The sequence below is a fragment of the Schistocerca serialis genome, unplaced genomic scaffold (genome assembly GCF_023864345.2).
Source record: "Schistocerca serialis cubense isolate TAMUIC-IGC-003099 unplaced genomic scaffold, iqSchSeri2.2 HiC_scaffold_1401, whole genome shotgun sequence".
NCBI lineage: Eukaryota > Metazoa > Arthropoda > Insecta > Orthoptera > Acrididae > Schistocerca > Schistocerca serialis.
Genome location: NW_026047627.1, coordinates 941777 through 967665, shown reverse-complemented (window position 1 = coordinate 967665; position 25889 = coordinate 941777). Strand labels below are relative to the sequence as shown.

The following is a 25889-nucleotide window of genomic DNA, read 5'->3' as shown; positions in this document are numbered from 1 at the left end:
AAACACACTAAAATAGCACTGGAAATAATATCCAATTAATTGCGAGAGGGGCTGCTAAATGCTTGGTGAAAATCTACATGGATGTCACAACTGCTTTAATGTACAACAATGAAAAACTAGAATTAAAAAGGAGATTCTCTCTACAGTTGCACGCTAGCAGTAAACAATAACTACACTAACTGCACGAACTAGAAGAAAAAATCAGAAGATTCCAATGAGGTATCCTCGGTTAAGGGTCGATCCATGAAACGGGCCCTTTGCATGTAAAGAATGACATCGCTGGAAAAAAATCTTACGTTATTTGATTTTCAAACAGCTGAGAGAAAATTCAACGTACTCAGACAGTTTTCTCTTTACTTATTCTGATCATCACCAAAGTGACAGATAATATTTCAGCGCAACGCAATCTGACATTCAATAATCCCTACATAATAATAGCCCTGACTAACAATAACTTATACCTTTCATGAATCACTTATCTCACAAAAATCTTTGTTACTCGAACTACTGCAATACAGCGAGTGCCAATACTGTCAGCTAAATAATAGATTCTAACTACTGAAGGCATTAACTACTGATAGGCATAGATAGAAAATGAAGGATTCTGATAGAGAACACAGAATGTATTTACCTGAATAGTGTTCAAAACAGTTTATGACATCCTGTCTTAAAAATATCCTTTTTCTTACGGACACACGTTCAGATCGTCAGCTCATAGTAACCTCTCAAAACTCTGGCATCTCTCTCCCCACATCCACCACTGCTGGCAGCTCACCTTCAAATGCCCAACGCTACGCGCTATCCAAGTCTGCCCAGCGCTACGCTAGCGAATATTGCAGCAATGAGTCCAACCAGCCGCAGACTGCAAACAGCACAGTTAGCGATATTCATACAGAGAACTACGTGGTGTTACCAACATAAAAACCTAAACAGCCTACTTACACTATGCCAGGTGAGAACGAGAGAATTTTATGGTTTCCGTCTGGACAGCTAATAAGCGATAGTGCTGGAGTTTTGCCAAATGCTATTTCATTCTTTTTAAAGATCAGACGACATTGGAAGCTCATCTCTTTCTATGTCTGAACTGCAACTGCTCACATCACTGCAGTTTAGTTGGACCAGATGGCTGGCCAGTGCAGCCCAAGTTTAATGCGCGGCTAAACCTGTTGTCCTGCACTATCACGCAGTCTATGTGCAGGTAAACACAGCATAAAACGTATCCTTATGACCGTACTTGACTCTACTGGACACAGCTTTGGTTCCGCTCCATGTGATACCTCACTGTCTCCAGGTGTAAACACGGCTCAGGTCGGCTCACGCTGCCCGGGCCTCTACAGCCTCGTTTTCGGCAGCCTCGCGGCCTCCTCAACGCGGCAAGTCCCCAGGCCAGGATGAGGAAACGGCGCCCTGTTGACGGGTAGCCGGCACCTTGGCAGGAAACTTGCGTGCGCGGCGCAGTACTGTCTCATAAATGGGTTACTTCACAGTGAGCAAACGCTAATGCTACACTGTCCATTCACTTCTCACTCACAGTCAGTTCACACTCTAAACACGCTGTACACACATTGTTTCACAGCGCTGCTTACGCGCATACTATCAGCTGACGTGAGGAGCATTTAGTGCATCGCAGCTTCGCATCTCCTAACCTGGAAAACAGAGCCTGCAGCCCTCTATAACGAGTGGGGTGCTTAGCTCAGGTAGAGGACGGCGTCTCACTCGTATACACTGCACAGCTTTGGGAGGCGCAATTCCTCCAGAAAAAAGGAAGGGAAAAAGGGGGGAGGGGAAATGTAGAGCGAAAAGCTTACGTCGAATGTTAGGTGTTTTACTATCGCTATTTTTTGTATTACATTTTCTTGCCAGGCCATTCTCTGCGTTATGTAAGTATTCCTTCACTGTATAGAATGTTTGGATTAACAGGTACATTTCAATTTCCTGCTTACATAGGTTTGTTTTAGCAATTTACGTAATCTCCTTCGGAAACCTAGTGTGCAGGTTTATTCCTTTGACTTAAAATTCCGCTTATTTTTTCTTGCTAAAGACAAGTTCCGTCTTTATCCTGTTCCAGCTCTTCGTGCAGTAAAAGCGAATGTGTACAACTGGTTTGTAAACGTACACGCACGGTGCACTTGAAGCCCCAGCGTCTTGAACAGATCTTTCCAATCACCTCGAGTACTACGCTTGGTTACTGATGTTATGCCACTTTTCTGCAGTTTGAAAGCTCTGATCGTATTTTGTACACTTGATTTCCAGAAGACAATATCATAATTAAGAATTGAGCGTACACATGAACAGTATGTAACTAAAAGATGCTGGCCGTAATATACTGAAGAGTCGAAGAAACTGGTACACGTACCTGGCAACGTGCAGGGCTCCCGCGAGTACGCACAAGTGCCGCAACACGACTCGACTAATGTCTGAAGTAGTGCTGGAGGGAACTGACACCACGAATCCTGGAGGGCTTTCCTTAAATCCGTCAGATTACTAGAGGGTGGTGATCTCTTCTGAACAGCATGTTGCAAGGCATCCCAGATATGCTCAATGATGTTCATATCTGGAATTTTCCTGCTGGAATTGGCCAAGCCCGTAAGAATGCACAACGGACATCAATCGGTGAAGGTGAGCAGACAGGATTCTTGCGCACACGTCACCTGTTAGTTTCGGATGTAGACATATGCGGGGTTCCTTATCACTCCAACTGCACATGCCCCACACTTTTACAGAGCCTGCACGGGCTATAACAGTCCCCTGCTGAAATGCGGGGTCCATGGATTCATGAGCTTGTCTCTATACTCGTACTCGTCCGTCCGCTCGATACAATTTAAAACGAGTCTCACCCGACCAGGCTACAAGTTTCTAGTCGTAATACAATTTCGGTGTTGAGAGGTCCAGGCGAGTCGTAAAGCTTTGTGTTGTGCAGTCATCAAGGGTACACAAGCGCACCTTCGGCTCCGAAAGCCCGTATCAATCACGTTTCGTTGAATGGTTCGCTCACTGACACTTGTTGATGGCCCAGCATTGAAATCTGCAGCAACTTGCGGAAGAGTTGCACTTCTGTCAAGATGAACGATTCTATTCAGTCATCATTGGTCCTATCTTCCATGATCTTATTCCGGCCGTAGTGATGTCAGAGATTTGATGTTTTACTGGTCTCCCGGTATTCATGGTAGGCTCGTGAAATTATCCTACTGGAAAATCCCCACTTCATCGCTACCTCGAAAATGCTTAGTCCCATCCCTCGTGCGCCAACTGTAACACCACGTTCAAACTCACTTGAATCTTGATGAAGTGCCATTGTAGCATTAGTAACCGACGTAAAAACTGCGTCAGACACATCTTGTCTTATGTGGGCGTTGACGACCACAGCTCTGTATTCTGCCTGTTTAAGTGTCTCTGTATTTGAATACGCATGCCTATACCAATTTCTTCGGTGCTTCAGTGTATAATGACGGTGGGTCTCTAAGGTCATAGCATGCTGAATACGTTACCTCGCAAGTACCTTTGGCTGTTCAACTGAGAATCAGTATTCATCCCTAGAAGTTTTCCATTTGTTGTATTGCCTATAGAGGTGCCATCTACATTTAACTGAATAGGATCACTTTCACTCTTAAAGCTAATATTCATGCCGTTCGTTCTCTTTATGTTCAGTGTCATTATATTGCATATTGTCCGATTGTAAAACTTCTTAAGGGCCTTGTTTTCTCCCTATACAAGGAGTTCCCTAGTTTTCTCAGAGACTACAATATTGCTGTCATCAGAAAAGATATTATTTCTCCATGACTGTCACAAGTGGAAAAGCCTGAGATGTATATCTAGAAGAGTATTATTCCCAACATGCTACCCTCCTTCACTTCTGTATTAATATGTTTCGACTCTGATAAATGCTTTACTAAGACCTTAGACTTATTTGAGGTATGTGTTATCTGTACAATTTGTACCCTGTGTGCTAGGTATGATCAGAACCAGTCGTTAGCTACTGCTCTTATCACTAATGTTTCTAACTTATTTAGTAGAATGTTATCGTTGACAGTATAAAAACATTCGAATCATCTATAAACTGTGTGTCACTCACTCGTCTTTGTCAAGAGCATCAAGTTATGAATTACACTATCGCTAATTCTATACTCCTACTACTTCGAAAACCAAACAATTATTCACTTAAAATATTGTATTTATTCAAGTAACTCATTAATCTGTCTTTCATAAATGTTTATATTTTCCACTAATTTTCTATACTGTCTTCTTACATCTCTTTAGCAGGGATACGACTCTTGCCTGTTTTAAAAATTCTGGAAATTTCCCTGATGTCAAGATTTCATCTGTCGTGTTTATTAAGGGAGGTTGTATACTCTCCATACAGTGTTTCAGTACACACATTATTACTTCATCTAATCCTTTAGACCTTTTATATTTTAGTTTTGCATAGTTTTACTAGCTTCTTGCTCTGTTGTTGTAGTAACAAAAGTGTACTTATGACTTTTTGCCGCAGTTAGCAACGTTTTGTAAATCTTTCGGCACCTGCGATAAAGATTTAATAATTCTGGCTCATTATGACTGTTTTTAATGCAACTGAGGCACAGAAGGATTTGGAAGGACTTCTTAACAACTGCTGTTATCCATTTATTTTTGTGAAACATTTTTTAGTGATTTGGGTGCTTTTCAAAAGGTCTTTTGAAAATTCAATTTAAATAATTTTGAGAATATAGACGATTTTACATTTGCATTCGTTTCTCATTACTATTCAAGCCAGGTTTGGTTTGCTGGTTCTTTTGGAAAATCTTGTATTTTGATTTCTGATAAATATATTTCAGAAGTTTGCAGTTAGGGAATTTTCCATACCCGATTTTACTGTTATTTGACAGAAACGCTCTGAGAATCCAAGATCTTGTACAGCTATTGCACACTTTTCTCTCTCCATGCTTTTGGCCACATGGTGAATCACTGATGCCGTCGTTGTAGTAACCATTGTTGTACTATTGACCAACTGGGACATCCAAAACTCTGAAGGATATTTATGAGGATGCTACCAATTTCATTTATGGTACCTGTGTTTAAGTTTATGTCTTTACACAACAATATGTAGACTTTTGTACTTGAGATCTTAGGTAGTATATCTCTTAATTTAATGCGAAAAATGTCCACACTATCACCAGGAGATCGAGACAAACACATATTGATCAATTTCTTGGCATTTTGTGTTCCCGTCCATTAAATAGCCGATGCAACAGAGAGTTTTTCTGCACTTACCGTGCTAAGGTCATATCTTGCTTCGAACTGTGATCTTTTTCTGAAATAAATACATGACCCTCTGCCATTTCAAGTAGTCATACAATAAGAGTCTATCCTTTCATCCAACGAAAATACTGCATGTTCTATATCTGTGACTCTACACAAATGCTCAGTGACAAAAAATATTGTACAGTTGAACGATTACACTCAAGATAAAATTTTTCTATTTTATTTTGTGTCTATTGCATGTTTATTTCATATTCAATCTACCTATCTAATTTTCAACGTCCTCCTGTTGCAGCACATTTCAAAATGTACCATTATCTCCTTGACTGAACAATTCATCCTTCATGTCTCACTTCAAACCATGGCTGCACTCGTAAGAGATACCACTAACTGGCACTTAAATTGCCATCAGAACTTAATAGATTCCTCCTTTTCAGTAATTCCTTTCGTGATGTTCCAGTCCGCATCTTATATCCCATCTACACTGGGAATCAACAGCTGTTTGCCAGTCCGTAGAACAAAGTTTTGCAACTGCTTTTAGTGACTCATTTCCTAACCTAATTCTCTAGTCAACACTTCATTTAATTCGACGACATTTCTGAACTATTGTCACACTTTTATTGACGCACATTTTACACCCTATTTTCAAGACTGTATCCGTTATGTTCAACTGATCTTTCAAATCATTTGCAGTTTGTGACATAATTACAGTTTCGTCAGATAATCTTAAATTTTACATTTCTTCTCCCTTAGTTTAGTTCCTTTCTCAATTTGCCCTTGGTTTCTTCACAAGACGATCAACGTGTACATTCAATTACGTACGCTATATGCTTCAAAGCTACCGTCTCATGTCCTTATAATTGCAGTCCTATTTCTGCACAAGTTGTAGATAACGTTCCATTACACTTTTTTTTATTTCTAATACAATATGAAATTGTAAAGAGAGAATTCCAAACCTAGGAACGCTTCGTTCCTCAAATGACGTACGGTATATTGCTGCTGGAAGATGAGAAAATTCTATCGCATTCTGCAAATAGGAACAGATTGATGTTCTGTCAGATCCAGTGCCTATTCCTCTGCAGAATAATTTCAGTTGTTTTTCTTTCCAATGGATATTTATTTCGATATCTGTTGTTCAGACGTTCGCTTGATGAATTAAATGAGGCACTATAGTAAGATCTTCCCGAGCGAAACAATTTTGGAAATGAAGTTTAGTATGCCCTCTGTCTGTCAACCCTCGTTTTGATACCATTGCGTCACATAGTGTCGAGGCATATGGCTTCAATACTTCCACTGAATTAACTTTCAAATTTGTTGAATCATAAAGCTTATTGTCTTTTGTCCACAGTATTCGGAAAGAAGTAGAATAGAATAATTTATTTTTCCAGTTATTAAGTTCTGTACTGAGAGCAGGAAACTTCGTATTTTCGTACTTCCAAAAGAATTCACGAATTTACTTACAACAAAGCTTCGGTTCGATGTTCAAAAGACATAAATCCTAAATCCTAAACTGTAAATTTTATTTGCAAATGAGTCTCCTCCATTTCTTCTGGCAGCGGTGTCTGGACGTCGCAAGGCGCTGGCTCCCCTTTACGTGTCACAGAGGTTGGTCGCACACCAGCGTTTTAATGCGCCGGCACGCAGATAAGAAATGATTTATTTCTCAAGCAATTTATAGGCTATTTAGCGGAGTGTTTAGTATTGGACTGAACAATCAAAACCGTAGAGCTAATGAAGTTGACCAACACAATGCGATTGTAGTTCAATATTCATAAATATTTATTGATATTACAGAAATATCTGTGAATGTTGATCTCACTTCAGTGTGGATTCAAAGCAAAGTCATTAACAAACAATCATAAATAAAGAGCAGAAGTACAGCGTAAACGCAATACTATGCTTGCAGATTTCCTTTTTCTCAAAGCAGTAATTATCAAAACTATGTGCAAACATCTCAACAAATTTTGATTCTTTACTAAACACGATACAAAACATGGTTCACTGCTCACATGCCACTAATAACATCAGCTATAGCAAAGTAATCTATACTGTGACAATTATTCAACTGTATGAGGAAAATCGCAAATTAGTCACAAACTGCAGGGCGTGCACTCCCTTTACTTAAGGCGTAAATGTCACTACAGATATTCGACTTTAGGTTATGAGACGTTCGTTATGTCTGCCATCATTGGCGATGATGTGGTGGCCACGAACAGCGAAATTCAGCACGGCCCGCTGAAGTGTCGGAACTTCGATGCTGTCGATGATCTCCTGAATGGTTGTTTCCAGTTCAGCAGTGGTCTTGGGGTTGTTGCTGTACACCTTATATTTAATATAGCCGCACAATGAGGAGTCACATGTGTTCATATCCGGAGACTAAGGCAGTCAATCAAGGCTGAGGCCGGGGGCCTCTGGGTACCAAAGATCCAGAATGTGGTCCCCAAAGTGCTTCTTCAGGACATTAGACACTCTCCTGCTACGATGGTGTCGAGCTCCGTCTCGCGTGAACCACATCTTGTTGATATCAGGGTGATTTTGGATAATGGGGACGACTTCATTTTCGAAAACCTTCTCGTAGCTTTCGGTGGTCACCGTGCCATCAAGGAATATCGCACCGATTACTACGTGACCCGTTGAGGATGGAGAGATTTCTCGATCGCGGAGTACGGATTCTCAGTCCCACAAATGCGCTTGTTTAGCTTATCGACGAACCCATGCAAATTAAACCGGGCTTTGTCACCAAAGCAAACCAAACGCATGCGGATATTAATTCCCATCATGCCCCATGGCTAACCGCGGAGTTTTAACGTCCTAACGCAAACCGTTGACACGTTATGGCGATTTTATTTCATTCACTTCAATAATATTCACCCTGTAATTTCATTTCTGCTTTGATTTTCACTAGTACGAAGCTAAAGTTACAACAAGTTCTCCAAAATAAAGCATCGAAACTTTATTTAGAGTATTCCAAATCCTGCACGAAGAAAAAGTGTCACTAATTTAAATTAAGGGAAGTCTAGCGCTCTGCACCCACAAACAGTTCGCGTTGACTCGCCGACCAGATCACTGTTCAGATCTACCTCTCGTGAGATCAGCGGAACGACACTCCGAGACAGAAAGCTGCCGAAACTCGGACGACGAAACACCAAATATCGAATGAACCGAAAGACGCAAAGAGGACAGGCGCAGTGATCCACGCCCTTCCACATTCTCTGTGGCATCGCCCAACACTGACTCGACGTTTAACACTGAGAAATATTCATATTTAAGGCTGTCCCACATACGTACTTTACATTTAATTCCAAATCATTAAATTCAAAATAATCTCAAATTTATCACAATCACTTTGTGGACACTCAAAACATCAGCTGTGTGGTATTACCTAACATATTAAGAAAAATGTAAATCATATTTAGGTACGTTGTTCAGTACTCTGAAGAATTGTGCTACTTAAATATATACGATTAATGTGTGACTAATTTAAAAGGAGTGTTAATCTGCCATCTGTTCATTTCTTCTTTAAAACTTCAGTTGAAGTGCACATTTTACTAACGCCGATTTGCATTTATGAGTAAACCTAGTATGAAATGGTATTCAAAATTAACTATGGTATTCATCATCGATTATGATTACCTATACAACTTATTACCTATACAACTTATTTCATTCAACTGTGGCTAATTCAGAGTATTGTCACATTTACACAATCGTGCTGCTAGAAGACAGAGCAAATTACATAAATGAAATCTGAGGTTTTATTCTATATGAACGTCTTTAGCTTTGATTTGACACCCTATATGGTACGACACCTCGAAGAGCGAGATAGTTATTAATTGTGAAAGTCCTATCACAATATTCGTAATCAAAAGCATTGCTAAACGTTGTAATAAATATCACAAAATTGTGATCCATGTTGCGGTGAGCTCATTTCTTCACTATTATCTCTCGCATATCCATGGTTTCATGATATCGTGTTTAGGAGATTGTCCTGTTTTGAGCCACCGTCAGTGTACCGACAGTGTACAGGGAGCATCAAAAATAATCATCCTATACGGCACATCTATATTTCTGAAACTAATAAACAAATAAAATGGATTTTGTTTTTTGATGAAAAGTAAATTTAGCTTTTTTTCATACCTTCTCATAGGTGTTCAATATGCCGGCCTTGAGAAGTACGGCAAATGTCAATACAGTATTCAGATTGTTTCCATAGTACAGTGAGCATGTCTCGAGTTACAGCTTCCACAGCTGCAGTTACGAGATTTCTCAGTTCATTCACTGTTGCTGGTAATGGAGTCACATTAACAGAGTCTTACATAGGCCCTCACAAGAGATAATCAGATGCATTCAGGTCTGGTGACCGTGGAAGACAGTTATGTAAGTCTGAAACATTTGGTCCAATGTGACCGATCCATCGTTGAATAATACTTTGATTTAAAAATTCCCACACTTGCAGATGCCAGTGTGGCGGTGCCCCAGCCTGTTGGTAAATGGAGTCGTTCAAATCAGTCTCCAACTGTGGGATACGAACGTTCTCAAGCATATCGTGGTATGTACTTCCTGCAACAGTGTTCTCGGCCAAAAAAGGGAAAAAATGCGCCGTACACCTTTTACCGTGAAACTGCACAAAACACATCCAATTTTGGAGGGTCCCTCTCATTTTGTATAACTTCATGTGGTGTTTCCGTACTCCATATTCTCACATTATGGCGGTTCATCTTTCCTTTGAAATGGAACCTTGTCTCGTCACTAAACACTAAGTGTGGAAGAAAACTGACATCCTCCCACTTGCCAAGAACGAAATTACAGAACTCCAAACGTTTATGTTTGTCACCTATACTAAAAGCTTGCAATTGCTGAATTTTGTATTGTTTCGTGTGTAAACGTCGAAGCAACGCACGCCAGATGGATATCGGCGGCATGTTGAGCTGTCGAGCTACATGGCGAACGGATTTCTGACGACTTCTTGCGAAACTATGGCGAATGCGCTCGATGTCTGTGTCAGACACTCGGGGATGGCCCGGCGATTTGCCTTTACACATAGAACCTGTTTCTACGGATTGTTCGTGCCACCGCCTAATGCTCTGTGCTGTAGGAGGATCCACACCATACCCAGTACGAAAGTCACGTTCAACGGTTGTTACTGAACCGCACTGCGCAAAACGTAAAACACGAAACGCTTTCGGTTCTCCCGACTTCATTTTTACTACAACTGAGGTGGGCGCTCACTCCTGCAAACAAGCGTGAGCCATGTAAAGCTCGGGAGTTTGCTCTTTCCTTCAGTATGTTGTTCACGCACATATCTTCAATAGCATAATAGTTATGATGTTTCTGAAATGGGATTATACTTTTTCATACAGAATTCGTTTGTTAGAGAGCAGTTTCCCCCGGCACCACACTCGGAAGTACCCGCTGGCGTGTCCTTCCCCGCCTAAGGCTCGTCTAGCCGGCTAACGCCACTGCTGTAGGCGAGACACGCCCACATCCTCGACCGAGCGAGATGGCGCAGTGTTCAGCACACCGGAGTCGCATTCAGGAGGACGTCGCTTCAACCCCGCGTCCGGCCATCCTGATTTAGGTTTTCCGTGATTTCCCTAAATCGCTCCAGGCAAATGCCGGGATGGCTCTTTTGAAAGGACACGGCCGACTGTCTTCGCCGTCCTTCCGTAATTCGATGATACCGATGACCTCGACGTCTGGCATCCTCCCTCACAACAACCCCCCAACCCCCCCAACCCCCCTCCCCCTCTGCACAGTAGATCCCCACGTATTGACATATACACTACTGCCCATTAAAGTTGCTACATAACGAAGAGGACGAGCTACAGACGCGAAATTTGTCCGACTGGAAGAGGACGCTGCGATCTGCAAATCATTAGCTTTTCAGAGCATTCACACAAAGTTGGCGCCGGTGGCGACACCTACAACGTGCTGACATGAGGAAAGTTTCCAACCGATTTCTCATACACAAACAGCAGTTGACCGGCGTTGCCTGGTGAAACGTTGTTGTGATGCCTCGTGTAAGGAGGAGAGATGCGTACCATCACTTTTCCGACTTTGATAAAGACCGGATTATAGCCTATCGCGATTGAGGTTTATCGTATCGCGACATTGCTGCTCGCGTTGGTCGAGATCAAATGACAGCTAGCAGAATATTGAATCGGTGGGTTCAGGAGGGTAATACGGAACGCCGTGCTGGATCCCAACGGCCTCGTATCACTAGCAGTCGAGATGACAGGCATCTTCCCCGCACGGCTGAAACGGATCGTGCAGCCACGTCTCGACCCCTGAGGCAACAGCTGGGTACTTTTGCAAGACAACAACTATCTGCACGAACAGTTCGACGACGTTTGCAGCAGCAGCATGGGCTCTTAGCTCGGATACCATGGCTGCGGTTACCCTTGGCGCAGCGTAACAGACAGGAGCGCCTGCGATGGTGTACTCAACGACGAACCTGGGTGCACGAATGGCAAAAAGTCATTTTTTCTGACGAATCCAGGTCTGTTTACAGCATCATGATGGTCTCATCCGTGTTTGGCGGCATCGCGGTGAACGCACATTGGAAAAGTGTATTCGTCATCGCCATATTGCAGTATCACCCGGCGTGATGGTATGGGGTGCCATTGGTTACACGTCTTGGTCACCTCTTGTTCGCACTGACGGCAGTTTGAACAGTGGACGTTACATTTCAGGTATGTTACGACCCGTGACTCTACCCTTCATTCGATCCCTGTGAAACCCTACATTTCAGCGGGATAATGAACGCCCGCATGTTGGAGGTAATGTACGGGCCTTTCTGGATACAGAAAATGTTCGACTGCTGCCCTGGCCAGCACATTCTCCAGATCTCTCACCAACTGGGAACGTCTGGTCAATGGTGGCCGAGCAACTGGCTCGTTACAATACGCCAGTCACTACTCTTGATGAACTGTGGTATCGTGTTGAAGCTGCATGGGCAGCTGTTCCTGTGCACACCATCCGAGCTCTGTATGACTCAATGCCCAGGCGTATCAAGGCCGTTATTACTGCCAGAGGTGGTTGTTCTGGGTACTGATTTCCCAGGATGTATGCACCAATATTGCGTGAAAATGTAATCACATGTCAGTTCTTGTATAATACATTTGTCCAATGAATACCCGTTTATTATTTGCATTTCTTCTTGGTGTAGCAATTTTAATATCCAGTAGTGTACTATAGTTTCATTTGAAAAAGAGAAGTTGATCCCCGTCTCCTGCAAAGAATATAAGTATGACAACGGACTATACGTGGCTCATACAGCAGTCTCTCTCATTTAATCAGGTGCAAACATCATAACGATCTCTTAAATGCTTTCAATTGTTTTTGACGTAAACAGTTAAGCTGATCAGCCAGTATACAGGTTGATTTACGAGGATATGCAAGTATTTTAATATGTTATTATACAAGTAAAACTAAATAAAAAGTTCATATAAACAGAGATACGCAAAAGTTTAGTTACGGCTAACAACAGATTTTGCCTGAAATTTAGCTCCTTAGCTAATATGAAGCCATTGCGAAACTGTACAAGCTTAAAATAAAGCACTGTTTCCATTCATTTTGTTGTTATTGATGTGGTGAATCTAAGAAAATATTTTCCCAGCACGTCTAACTACAGAGAAGTACTCACAATTCCTTCAAGGAGAAATGCCCCGCTTGCTCGAAGATCTTCCACTTGCTACGCGACTGCAAATGCATTTCCAACATGACCGCGCCTCCACATTCCACCAACCCGTCACTATACATTTAAAAGCACATTTTTCCCAGTTATAGCTTGGTCGAAGTGCTACACGTCTGTGGCCACTCAGATCGACCGATTTAACACCAATGAATTTTTATGTATGGGGCTGAGTGAAGACATAGTTTATGAGGACAGAGTGAATAGACGTGAGGCATTGCTTGCTCGCGTTGTGAGTGCAACAGACGAAATTAAGAACAACCCTGTGAAACTGAAACGAGCAACGAAATCTGTTCATACAAGTGCAGCTAAATGCGTTGAATTCAGTGGAGACATTTTTGAACATTTATTGTGAATGTATTATGAAACTGTATGTACACTGTACTATTCCCTTAACACTGAGCTTTGGTTTTTCTGGTTTAAGATGAATTCACGTGTGCTATGACACTAAAAAAAGCAGATAATCTGACACGTTCATACAGATTCAGTTAACGTTATTACCATCATTTTTGCAAAATTAATTTCTCTGCAACTTCTGTTGAAAACTTTGGGCAGTCTGGAATTTAAAAAAACAAAAAACGGTTCAAATGGCTCTGAGCACTATGGGACTCAACTGCTGTGGTCATAAGTCCCCTAGAACTTAGAACTACTTAAACCTAACTAACCTAAGGACATTACACACATCCATGCCCGAGGCAGGATTCGAACCTGCGACCGTAGCGGTCGTGCTAAAAAAATCAAAATTGGGGCAAGTAATAAATTAAAACTGCCTATTGGCTTCTGTCTCGGGTACTTCGGCCAACGTTCATCTAATGATTTTTCTGACGTTTCACCAGCACGAGTGGCTGGCATTGTCAAAGCTACACCCTCCACCATTGGCAGTGGAGGGTGAAGCTTTGACAATGCCAGCCACTCGTGCTGGCGAAACGTCAGAAAAATCATTAGATGAACGTTGGCTGAAGAACCCGAGACAGAAGCCAATAGGCAGTTTGTCAACAAGTGGCCACGAAAGCCTCAATAATTTTGTAATAAATTAAAAATTTTACGAAACTACTTATTTGCTTCTATGGATGTCCTGGAAAATTACTGCAGATACACATGTGGGGCATGTTTTATTAGATTCACCAGACCAATAACCACAAAATAAATGGAGATCGTCCTTTACTGTAACCTCGGTCAGTTTTGCGATGGCTTCATATTAGCTAAGTTGTTAAAGTTCAGGCAAATCGTTTATTAGCCGTAACTTGGTAACCAAGCATTTGCGGATCTATGTTTACTTGAACTTTTTTCTTTAGTTTTACTTGTAGAATAACATATTAAAATATTTGCATCTCTTCGTGAATCACACTGTATTTCGAAACAACGGAGTGGCATCCACCTTGTAAAATGATGGGATCCAAATTAATTTACTCTACTTTATTTACTAGACAGGTAGTGGCAAAAAAATGTGTTTTGTGGTCACACTTGTTCGTAAAATTTCAGGTTGATCAGCAGACTGCAAGTTTGGCGAGGTTATTTTGAGAGAAAAGTTCCTTACTTGGCCCGACACCTGTGACCTTCCATCATGTTCTGCAGAGGCTTCAGTTGGTTCACCCGCATTTTTGTGGCGGTGGTCATATTTACTGGCTACAGTCACCCAGTTCCTGTTACAGGTAAAATTATTACTTTGTTCGATTCATAAGAGTCTGATTATGATAATGGATAACAATTTATTGTGAAATAATGAACAATAAGTTTAATTTTTTTACTGAGATTTTTGCGAATTTCTTTTTCAGAATCCTATACCGGAGTCACCTTGCGTACTTTAACAACCGACAACTCAGGTAAGTGTTTCATCCGTTACTACTAAAAACACCTCATGGTCCACAGGGTTCATTATGTGTTATTTTATTTAATCATGGCAGTCTTATCTGGTGGTCTGAGACGTCCACGCCGGCGCCGTGGGGCGGCGGCCATATTCAAACACAGTAGATTGCTACTTGAATATATCCAGCTTTTATTTTTAAAACAGCGATGGATGATGTAAAATAATTCTGCGCTAATTTAATCTTAATAATGTGATATCTCATTTGTTCAGAATGCTGTCTCGTCCAAGGGTCACACGAACTTGTATTCAGTACTGTTCATTGCTCCTGGATGACAGGCAATACGTACGTCCCTCGCTACTGGTTTGGCAGTAGCATAACACCCGTGGTATACGCCGGAGTGAACTTGTTCGGGTATCTGCTTTGGGTCACGCTGCAGACATAAGGATACTGCGAGGGAACTTCGCAACATCATTGGGTATCAGTGTGTCATCGCTTTCGGTGTTCTAGAAAGCTCCAGTTCGAATGCCATTTAGTCATCACGTAGCGTATACAGGATGGTTTTTACCTCCGTATACAGACTCTAGGGATTGATCGATGAGAGGATAAGGAACAAAAAGGTCTAATGAATTTATGTTTGGAAACGCGTGGTTTCCACACCAGACACAAATTATTTATACAGTGTTAGAAAGACTGCGGTCTAAAACTCGCTGTACCACGCAACGACAGTTACAGTACGTAATGAAAATGGTTTCCGTGTGCCTCAACGCATGCGTGTATACGCGCAGTAGCGTGCTCCGTCCCTCACGTTCAAATCGGCCAGGCTGCATACGAACAGCGTCATAGGCAGGATGAATACGCTGCTCCAGTGTCTCCACATCTGGAATGTCCTCTGCGTACACGATACTTCTGAGGTGGCCCCATAACCAGAAATCGCACTGGTTGAGATGCAGTGAACGAGCAGGCCATGCAACTGGAGCCTCTCGTCCGATCCTTCAACCTGGGAAGACACGTTTGCGATGCATCCGGACGTTAATGGCGAAGTGGGCTGGAGCACCATCATAACATAACCATTAGAATCATCAATGGCACTTCTTACAGCAAGACGGCCGTAGGAAATGCCGATAGTTCCCCTCTGTTAGGTGACGTGGAAGGAAGACTGGTCCCAAAATACGGTCGCAAATTATCCCAGCCCACCCATTCCGGCCACACCGATGCAGATGATTCGCTGTCATCGTACCACAGGGGTTCTGCATACTATCCCACAGATGACTGTTATGAAAGTTGAAGATGCCACTCCACATAAGGCTGGCCTCATCGGCGAATAGGATCATCATCATCATCATCATCATCATCATTTAAGACTGATTATGCCTTTCAGCGTTCAGTCTGGAGCATAGTTCCCCTTATAAGATTCCTCCATGATCCCCTATTCAGTGCTAACATTGGTGCCTCTTCTGATGTTAAGCCTATTACTTCAAAATCGTTCTTAACCGAATCCAGGTACCTTCTCCTAGGTCTGCCCCGACTCCTCCTACCCTCTACTGCTGAATCCATGAGTCTCTTGGGTAACCTTGCTTCTCCCATGCGTGTAACATGACCCCACCATCTAAGCCTGTTCGCCCTGACTGCTACATCTATAGAGTTCATTCCCAGTTTTTCTTTGATTTCCTCATTGTGGACACCCTCCTGCCATTGTTCCCATCTACTACTACCTGCAGTCATCCTAGCTACTTTCATATCCGTAACCTCAACCTTGTTGATAAGGTAACCTGAAACCACCCAGCTTTCGCTCCCATACAACAAAGTTGGTGGAAAGATTGAATGGTGCACAGATAACTTAGTCTTGGTACTGACTTCCTTCTTGCAGAAGAGAGTAGATCGTAGCTGAGCGCACACTACATTAGCTTTGCTACACCTCGCTTCCAGTTCTTTCACTATGTTGCCATCCTGTGAGAATATGCACCCTAAGTACTTGAAACCGTCCACCTGTTGTAACTTTGTTCCTCCTATTTGGCACTCAATCCGTTTATATTTCTTTACCACTGACATTACTTTCGTTTTGGAGATGCTAATCTTCATACCATAGTCCTTACATTTCTGATCTAGCTCTGAAATATTACTTTGCAAACTTTCACTCGAATCTGCCATCACAACTAAGTCATCCGCATATGCGAGACTGCTTATTTTGTGTTCACATATCTTAATCTCACCCAGCCAGTCTATTGTTTTCAACATATGATCCATGAATAATATGAACAACAGTGGAGACAGGTTGCAGCCTTGTCTTACCCCTGAAACTACTCTGAACCATGAACTCAATTTACCGTCAACTCTAACTGCTGCCTGACTATCCATGTAAAGACATTTAATTGCTTGCAAAAGTTTGCCTCGTATTCCATAATCTTGTAGAACAGACAATAACTTCCTCCTAGGAACCCGGTCATATGCCTTTTCTAGATCTATAAAGCATAGATACAATTCTCTGTTCCACTCATAACACTTCTCCATTATTTGCCGTAAGCTAAAGATCTGGTCCTAACAACCTCTAAGAGGCCTAAACCCACACTGATTTTCATCCATTTGGTCCTCAACTAATACTCGCACTTTCCTTTCAACAATACCTGAGAAGATTTTACCCACAACGCTGATTAAAGAGATACCTCTGTAGTTGTTACAATCTTTTCTGTTTCCATGTTTAAAGATTGGTGTGATTACTGCTTTTGTCCAGTCTGATGGAACCTGTCCCGACTCCCAGGCCATTTCAATTATCCTGTGTAGCCATTTAAGACCTGACATTCCACTGTATTTGATGAGTTCCGACTTAATTTCATCCACCCCAGCCGCTTTATTGCACTGCAATCTATTGACCATTTTTTCTACTTCCTCAAATGTGATCCTATTTCCATCATCATTCCTATCCCATTCTACCTCGAAATCTGAAACATTACTGATCGCATTTTCACCTACATTGAGCAACTCTTCAAAATATTCCCTCCATCTTCCCAAGGCATCCACAGGATTCACCAGCAGTTTTCCTGACCTGTCCAAAATACTTGTCATTTCCTTCTTACCTCCCTTTCGAAGACTGCTAATTACACTCCAGAATGGTTTTCCAGCAGCTTGACCCATAGTCTCCAACCTGTTTCCAAAGTCTTCCCACGATTTCTTCTTGGATGCTGCAATTATCTGTTTGGCTTTGTTTCTTTCTTCAACATAACTTTCTCTGTCTACCTGGGTTCTGGTATGTAGCCATTTTTGATACGCCTTCTTTTTCCTTTTACAGGCCGCCTTGACTGTATCATTCCACCAAGCTGTTTGCTTCTTCCTACTTTTACACACTACTGTTCCAAGACATTCTTTAGCCACTTCTAGTACTGTGTCCCTGTACCTTGTCCATTCCTTTTCCAATGACTGTAATTGGCTACATTCAACTAACTGGTACCTTTCTGAGATCGCTGTTATGTACTTGTGCCTGATTTCCTTATCCTGAAGTTTCTCCACTCTTATCCTCCTACATATGGACCTGACCTCCTGCGCTTTCGGCCTCACAATCCCAATTTCACTGCAGATTAAATAATGATCAGTGTCATCAAAGAATCCCCAGAATACACCTGTGTCCCTCACAGCCTTCCTGAATTCCTGATCTGTTATTATATAGTCAATGACAGATCTGGTTCCCCTGCCTTCCCAAGTATACCGGTGAATGTTCTTATGTTTAAAAAAGGAGTTTGTGATTACTAAGCCCACACTGGCACAGAAATCCAAGAGTTGTTTCCCGTTCCTGTTGGCCTCCATATCCTCTCCAAATTTACCCATAACCTTTTCATACCCTTCTGTTCGATTTCCAATCCTGGCGTTAAAATCACCCATGAGCAGAACACTGTCCTTGTCCTTTACTCGGACAATGACACAAATCCTGCAATCATGGTTGCCTGGTGAAGCAACCGACGACAAAACTGCTGCCGATGTGGAAAGTCTGTCGCTAGTAACTCCTTCACACGCTCTAACTGATAAGCGTAGTAACAATCGTCATGGAGAATGTCCCACACGGTCGTCTGGCTTACCCCGTACAGGCCGGTCCATTGCCTGTTACTGACAGTTTTAATCACATTTTTTTCCATGTCTAGTGTCTCTTCATTTCGGGTACGTCCTTCATGATTTCCTGCATGTTAGGTAATGACGTGCGAGAATGAGTACGACCCTCTAGGAGGAAAAAATGCATTCTAAAGTATGGCTGCGTGGTATTGCACTGCAGCTTCTGTAACAAAGTATGATTGAATAAATGGTCTCTGTCATGGGAACCATGCGTTTCTGTACATCATTAGAACATTTTTGTTCCTTATCATCTCACTGATCAACCCCTAGTGTTTGTACATCGTAGAAAAAAATCACCTAGTATCTTCCATAGACCCTTACAGTGATAAAAGCAATCTGTCCACGGAACGTAATAGTAAAATTTTCAAAGAGGGTTACCAATGCGCCTTTAGTTGCATTATGCTGCACACTGTACGTCTTTTTTTTTTTAGAGACGTACTGATGTTGCAGAGTTCATCTTTGACACGCAAGTGCCAAATGTGACACAAAACCAGCAAAATGGAGAATCCGGCAGTTCCCTTGACTACTTACTCATAATTTCGTATACAAGCCAACTTCCGCTATTTCCTTCGTGTCCGAGTAAAACCAGATGTGTCAGATAAATTCGGCTCTAAAAGTCACGTCCTAACATTCCATATCAATTTTAAACAAGTTATTCGTGTTAACTCTATCAAACTCCGTGTTTGTGTCGCACTATATTCCGTATTTTCGTACGCTGTGTGCCATGAGAAACGAATTTTGTGCTATAGCATACGTTACGAGCAGCATTTATCCTCTATAAAAATTCCGGAGTAGCAATATCATTCAATGATACGTTTATCCCATCATTCATTGTATATCAACGTGAATAAACATAAATTTTTGAGAATTTTAATAAGTTACCAGTGATGAGAATTACGTATGTCGTAGAAAATCAGTGTTTTTGTAGCGCTTGTTGTAAGTTGCATGTCGTGTTCCATTGTCTGCATTCACCGCAAAGTAATTATTATCTTGATTTTGTTTTCGACTACAGCCTCTAAAAAAATTCAGGAGATTAGTAGCGTTTATAGAAGGTGATACTGAGGCTGTAAAGGAAACATCGATCTGAGTACGGACTGCTTCAGATATTAACGGTAACTAGTCATACTTGGAGCTTAACTGGTCCAGAGCATAAAAATGAATCTCTAGGCTTAATTTAATGACTCTTGTTTACTATTCTGTAAGACATTACACCAGCCACACAACAGTCCTACTATGAACACTCTCCTCGAACGTGGGAAGAGTAAGCCGACGTTCATAAGCTAAGATCAGCCGCCTGCAAGCTGCTGCGCGTGGGTGTTTCGGGAGAGTTACCAACAGTCCTGTATCCGATATACCACAGGTACCTCACACTATCATATCTTGCTGTCACTTCTACACGAGGTACATGATCTGTCACCGCCCATGCACTTGGCTGTGAGCGGTCTGCTAGTGGCAGTACTAGGCTGCATGGACGGTGGAGGCAGGGACCGGGGAGGAGTCAGCACGTGGTACTCATCACCATAACCAACAAGTATGAGGTGCAGGCTTCCACTGAAATTGAAACTGAGTCAGTGAGACTGACTTCAGCTGTTGAGTAACATGGTATGTGCTGTGTCAAGAAGGGGCAAACATAAAAGGATAGGACCTATTAACAGGAGGAAGTTCAAATGTACAGCAAGTGAATGTATCCCTTAGGGAAATGCAAAAAGCGATGTGAGGGAACACTAAGTGCAGTCAGTGTGTATGGCTGGGAGCCTTATTCAGCACGCTACAGAGGCCATTCAGTCAGCCGCTGAGAGAGCAGGGCGCTACCAGCTGCTGACTGTGCTCTGCGGCCACACTTGGATCATTCAAATGGCAGAGAAGGTTGTGAAAGCTGGCCTCTTCTAATTTCAGTGAGACTCACAATTTGCTGCAGTGAAAAACTGGTCGTGCATCCCACGTTCTGAATCGAATGGAACGACTGACTCAGAGTTCGAAGGTTCTGTGACAAAGCAGCCTGAAAATTCTTGGACTTGCATCAAGGGGTTGAGTGCTCTATGGACACCCTAAATGGGTCAGGGGTGTGGTACACATCAGAGGCTGCTGCTCAGGTAGCTGTTTGGGTGCGGAGTGTACACAACGGTTTTTAGATTAGACTACTCTTCGTCCAGTCCAGATAACGATAGGGACCTGAAAGTGTCAGTAATAGTTCCAAAGAAGTGTCACATACTTGCGAGAGTATTAGAGTTCCAGTGGCTAACTTTCGAAGCACTGATATCAACGTGTCAGGGTTTGAAGCTGCCCCAGTAGAGCTCACATAATACCCGGTACAGAAAGCTGGTGAAAACGCGGAACTTACAGCCGTGAGACACTGATAAAACTTTCAACCTGTATCGAAAATATTGTTATATCCTAGCAAGTCTGGCCAACCGAGCCCGCTGCCAAAAGGTTGGCAGCATCAGTCCGGACGCCGTCCGCACAAGCAGCGCCAGCGATTAAGGAAATCGCCGCAAGTCTGCGCGCGCCACGACTGGCTTCTTAAGCACTGCCGTCGCGAGCGCTAGTCAGTTCTGGATTGTTGTAGACTCGCCACCGCAGTGTGTACTTGTTAGTCAGTGTGGGTACATCGCAGCCGTGTTGTTATTTGTCGTCAGCCGACGCTGACCTAGCTGCCCGACTCGAACCAGACCGATTGCTGTAGAGACAATGTTCACCACTGTGCTTCTGTACCTTCGTAATAAAGATAAGTACCGACTTTCATTCAATCCGAGTGTTTGTGTTTTCATTTCTTTGTTCACTGTTCCAGCGGACCGGTCGGCCCGCTACTAAAAGTGTGGCGGTGCTCGTTGCTACGAAGACCGCCACAAAAAATATACACTGAGATAGTATGGCATTTGCCACAGGTAACAAACAAATTGTACCAACCAAAACAGAAACATAAATTGCGTGTGAGGCTTTCTGGGAAAGACTCAGTATCATGGTGGGCATTAATTTGGAATGAGGTCCCTCTGTCAACTTCTAGACCTTCTCCAGATGCAACCAAACATTATGCAGAAGGCTAAAGCACTGTTATATAAGTTTCCAATTCACTCTCTCATTGTTGAAATAGATGTTAATTGGTTAAATGACAGTTCAGTAAGGGGTGGGGTTCTGGTGAAACATTTCTAAATGAGTTGTCTCGTGATTACCTAAAACAGTCTGTTTGGGAGCCCACTCATGATGTTGCACCTGATAGTTTCAAAATGACCATACCTCTTTGAGGAAGCTCACACAGAAACTAGTATCAATGACCATGATTTACAACATGCAAATGGCCACTAAAACAAGTAGCAGAATACATATATGTTCAGCAAACAAGATAAAGAAGCAATTGTGACCTGTTTGAATACAAAACTCGAAATATTCAGCTCTTGAGAACAACATGTACAAAAATTGTGGTTGAGGTTTACAAGAACAGTCAGCTGTGCACTTGGTACGTATGTAAAGCAGTTCATGATAAGAGGGACACTCCACGGTCTGCATTCATTTGTAAGAAACATCTAAAGAAAAAGAGACAACTGGTCAATGAATGCTAGGCAAAACGTAGCCCTACATGTAGGAAGACGCTAAATGGATTTGGCTGATGAGAGAAAATTCCGGCCAACCTACTAAGCCTACTGAGTCACAGATGGGCACAACAAAATGACTCTCATTATTAAAGAAACACTGTCTTTCGTGGTGGAATGACGGTTATGTAGTGCTGGAATGGGAACAGGGAAAGGGATGGATGAGTGAAGACAGTGACTGACAAAGGTTCCCACAACCTGCCTGGTGTCCTCCTTTGTTAGTCACTGCCCTCACCCATCCAGCAAGGTGCCCTGTTCCCATTCCAACACTACCCAGCCATCATGCCACCACCACCTCAGTCTTTTTATTTCTCTACTTTTCTGCTACTTCCCCTCCCTCCACACCCTTCTGCTGCCCTCCGTCTAACCTGTAGCACTTCACTGTCCACCACCCCACCACCCTGCCACTCCTCCTCTCCCCACACCCAGTCGCCACTCCCACCAAGCACTCGTGCTGCTGGTCACAATGTGGTTTCAGTTGCCTGAGACTGCAGTCGTGTGTGTGAGTTGCGTGCGTGCGTTCTTGTGTGTGTGTGTGTGTGTGTGTGTGTGTGTGTGTGTGTGTGGGAGGGGAGTGTACGTGTATGCATGTCTGTCGTCTATTGTTGACAATGGCTTTATTGGCCAAAGGCTTTAATTCTGAGAGTTTGTTGTTGTGCCTATCTGCAACTCAGCATTTCCGCTCTATGGTGAGTTCCAAGTTTCCTTTTCGTAATATTGTCACATTCCATCCTGGATGTTTCATAGTTTGATTCCTACTAAAACTATTGTAATAGAATAGGAAGGATCTCTCACAAAACCAAGGAAATTCCGGTTCTATGTAAGGCTGGTACCAAAGTTAGTGTTCAGACACTCGTAGACTGGGTAATGACAGAAATTAAGAATAGAAAATAAAAATCAGAAACTGAATTAGTTTTCCGAAATGTTTGTTTAGAGATGGTACTGTGGGGTATTGCTCCAATTTGTGACAATGACAGATATAGATGTAAAATTAGCGTCACTAGTGTTGAGAAACAGCTGAAATTTAACAAGGCTCCAGAACCTGATGGAATCTCTATCAGATCCTTCACCGAATTTGCGACTAAGTTAGCCCCCCTCTTAACCAAAATCCTTCTACAAATAACACAATAATAAATTGTAAATATCTATCACAAATAACAATGTCCAGTAGTTGGGAGAATTCCGAGGAGACACCCATCAAGTAGAGGAGCATCAGGAGTCATTCATAAAACTACCGTATAATAAATATCCTTGCCATCCATTTGTTATAGGATTCTTGAACATATTCTGAGCTCAAACGTAATGAGGTTCCTTGAATAGAAGGACCTCATTGCCAATCAGTATGGATTTCGAAAGTAGTGACATTTCTTTCATGACATCCTTAAAGCCATAATCAAGACAGTAGGATAAATGCAGTAATTTCGGATTTTCGATAAAATCATTTGACTCAGTACCATAACCACACTTATTACCAAAAGAAAGATCATATGGCGTATGATGCGAAATTTGTGGCTTAACTGAGGATTTATTTGGTAGGGAGGACTCAGCGTGTTACCTTCAATGCAGAGAAATTGATGTGGACAATGTAAGTGTATTGGGAATCACAGGTTCTGTTATATATTAATCGTCTTGCAGCAATTTAATAGTCTTAGAATTTTCGTGGATGATGCAGTTATCTATAATGATGTACTATCTGAAGAATTCTGCACAAATATTGAGTAGAATCTTGATAAAAAAAATTATAGTCACCAATGAAAGAGTACAGCTGGTACCAGTTAATTCATACAAATCTCTGGGCGTTACAATTTGGGACATCAAACGGAACGATGATGCGCTCTCAGTTGGAGATAAGACGGGTGGAAGGCTTCGGTTCATTGGTGGAACACTAGGGTGTTGGAATCAGTCCACAGAGATGATTCTTTACAATTGTCTCATGTGACGATACCGAGAATATTGCTGTAGTGTGTAGGAACCGTATCAAATAGGACTGGCAGCAGGTATTGTAAACACGTAGAGAAGAGCAACACCAACATTCAATGCTTCTTTGATCCATGAAGAAACTGAACTGGCACACTTTGAAGATAAAGCCCACTCTGAAAGTTTCAAGAAGCTGCTTTACACCTCGAATCTAGCAATATACTACAACCCACCACTTATCGCTCTCACAGGTGTCGTGAGGATGAAATTAGCAGACTTACAGGACGCACAGAGGTAATTTAAACAACCATGCCCAAGCTCCATATGTGACTGGAATGTGAAGAAGTCCTGATAACTGATACATTACGAGGTACCCTCTGCCATGCATTTCAAAGTGGTTTGCAGAGTATGGATGCAGATGTATACGTAGATGAACAGAGTTGATGGGGTTATCGAACAGAAAATGTAAGATTTGTGTTTGAGAAATAACTTCCCTTTTTTTTAAGCGTCTAAATTCAGTGAAGAGTGGGTTAAAATTAAGAGCTATTAGTTTCTAATATCTCCGTTAATCAATGGCCGATTTTTCAGTCCATTGTGGATCCCATTATTCTGGATTACGAGAAAATTTGCTGTCACGCATACTTGAGAACTCCACACGACAGTTTCAAGCGAGCTCTCGTAGCGATCACTTTTTGATGTGCTCCCTTGCGTTGACTGTGTTGCGGGTTTGACGATTCGCACTCTACACGTTCTTATAAGTCTTTTGGTACCTGTAGCGTCGTTATCGTAGAGGAAGAGCTTATAGTGTGAGATCCGCCAGAGTTATACACCTCAACCTAGCCACACCTTCACGATCGTAGTCATGGTCAGTTAACCTTCTGAGACTGTCCTGGTGATACCGCCACCCTAACACGTTCATTCTTGACGCCAGTGCAGCAGGCCATTAGCAGCAGAAGAGCAGGCCATATTACTAAAATGCTCTGTGCCGACTCTCTAATACTGTCCCAGACTGTGAGGTACCGGGTTCTGATCCCCTTCTGTGTTGGCACAGTGATGAAATACAGAGAGCACTCTCGAGGTCATCCCCCGACCCCCACCCCTTCCCCCACCTCCCCACGACACATTTGCTCGGTCGAGTGTCTACAGTGTGAGTCACTAACCATTGTCACCAAGAATAACTTGAAAAGTGTGATAGAACCTCAAACGTTTGTGGGACAAAGCGTGCATGGGACGATGGGGTATTAACATGCTGTTGGTTTTTTGTTGCTTGGTGGAGTCGTGTCAAAGATATGAAGGTCATTTTTTTTTTAAATAACATGCTGCAGTTTGGTACTTATTTTATGAAAGCGGCTATCGAGACGAATCCAATGATGTGTAAGTTCTTTGAAGGTCAACAGGGTCACAAAGGTAGCATGAACGTCAATTTACAGAAGGTGTTCGAATGGCTCCTACCTTCTTATCATGGACTGAGTGGTAGTCGTCATCACATCAGCACTTATCAAAGCACCAGCTCTGACATTTCTCTCTTGAATATATTAGGTGTAGTAGGAACAT

The 25889-nt window shown here is 42.3% G+C and overlaps 1 protein-coding gene across 2 annotated transcripts in view; it reads left to right on the top strand.

The window, feature by feature from the left end:
- Positions 1-25889, top strand: part of LOC126442703 (ankyrin-3-like) — a 116128-nt gene that overhangs the window by 30719 nt on the left and 59520 nt on the right. For both annotated transcript variants that reach the window (XM_050090753.1, XM_050090752.1), the window contains exons 2-3: positions 14411-14580; positions 14704-14751. In XM_050090753.1, coding sequence (XP_049946710.1) covers positions 14493-14580; positions 14704-14751 — 136 coding nt within the window. In that variant the 5' untranslated portion in view covers positions 14411-14492. The remainder of the gene's footprint in view (positions 1-14410; positions 14581-14703; positions 14752-25889) is intronic.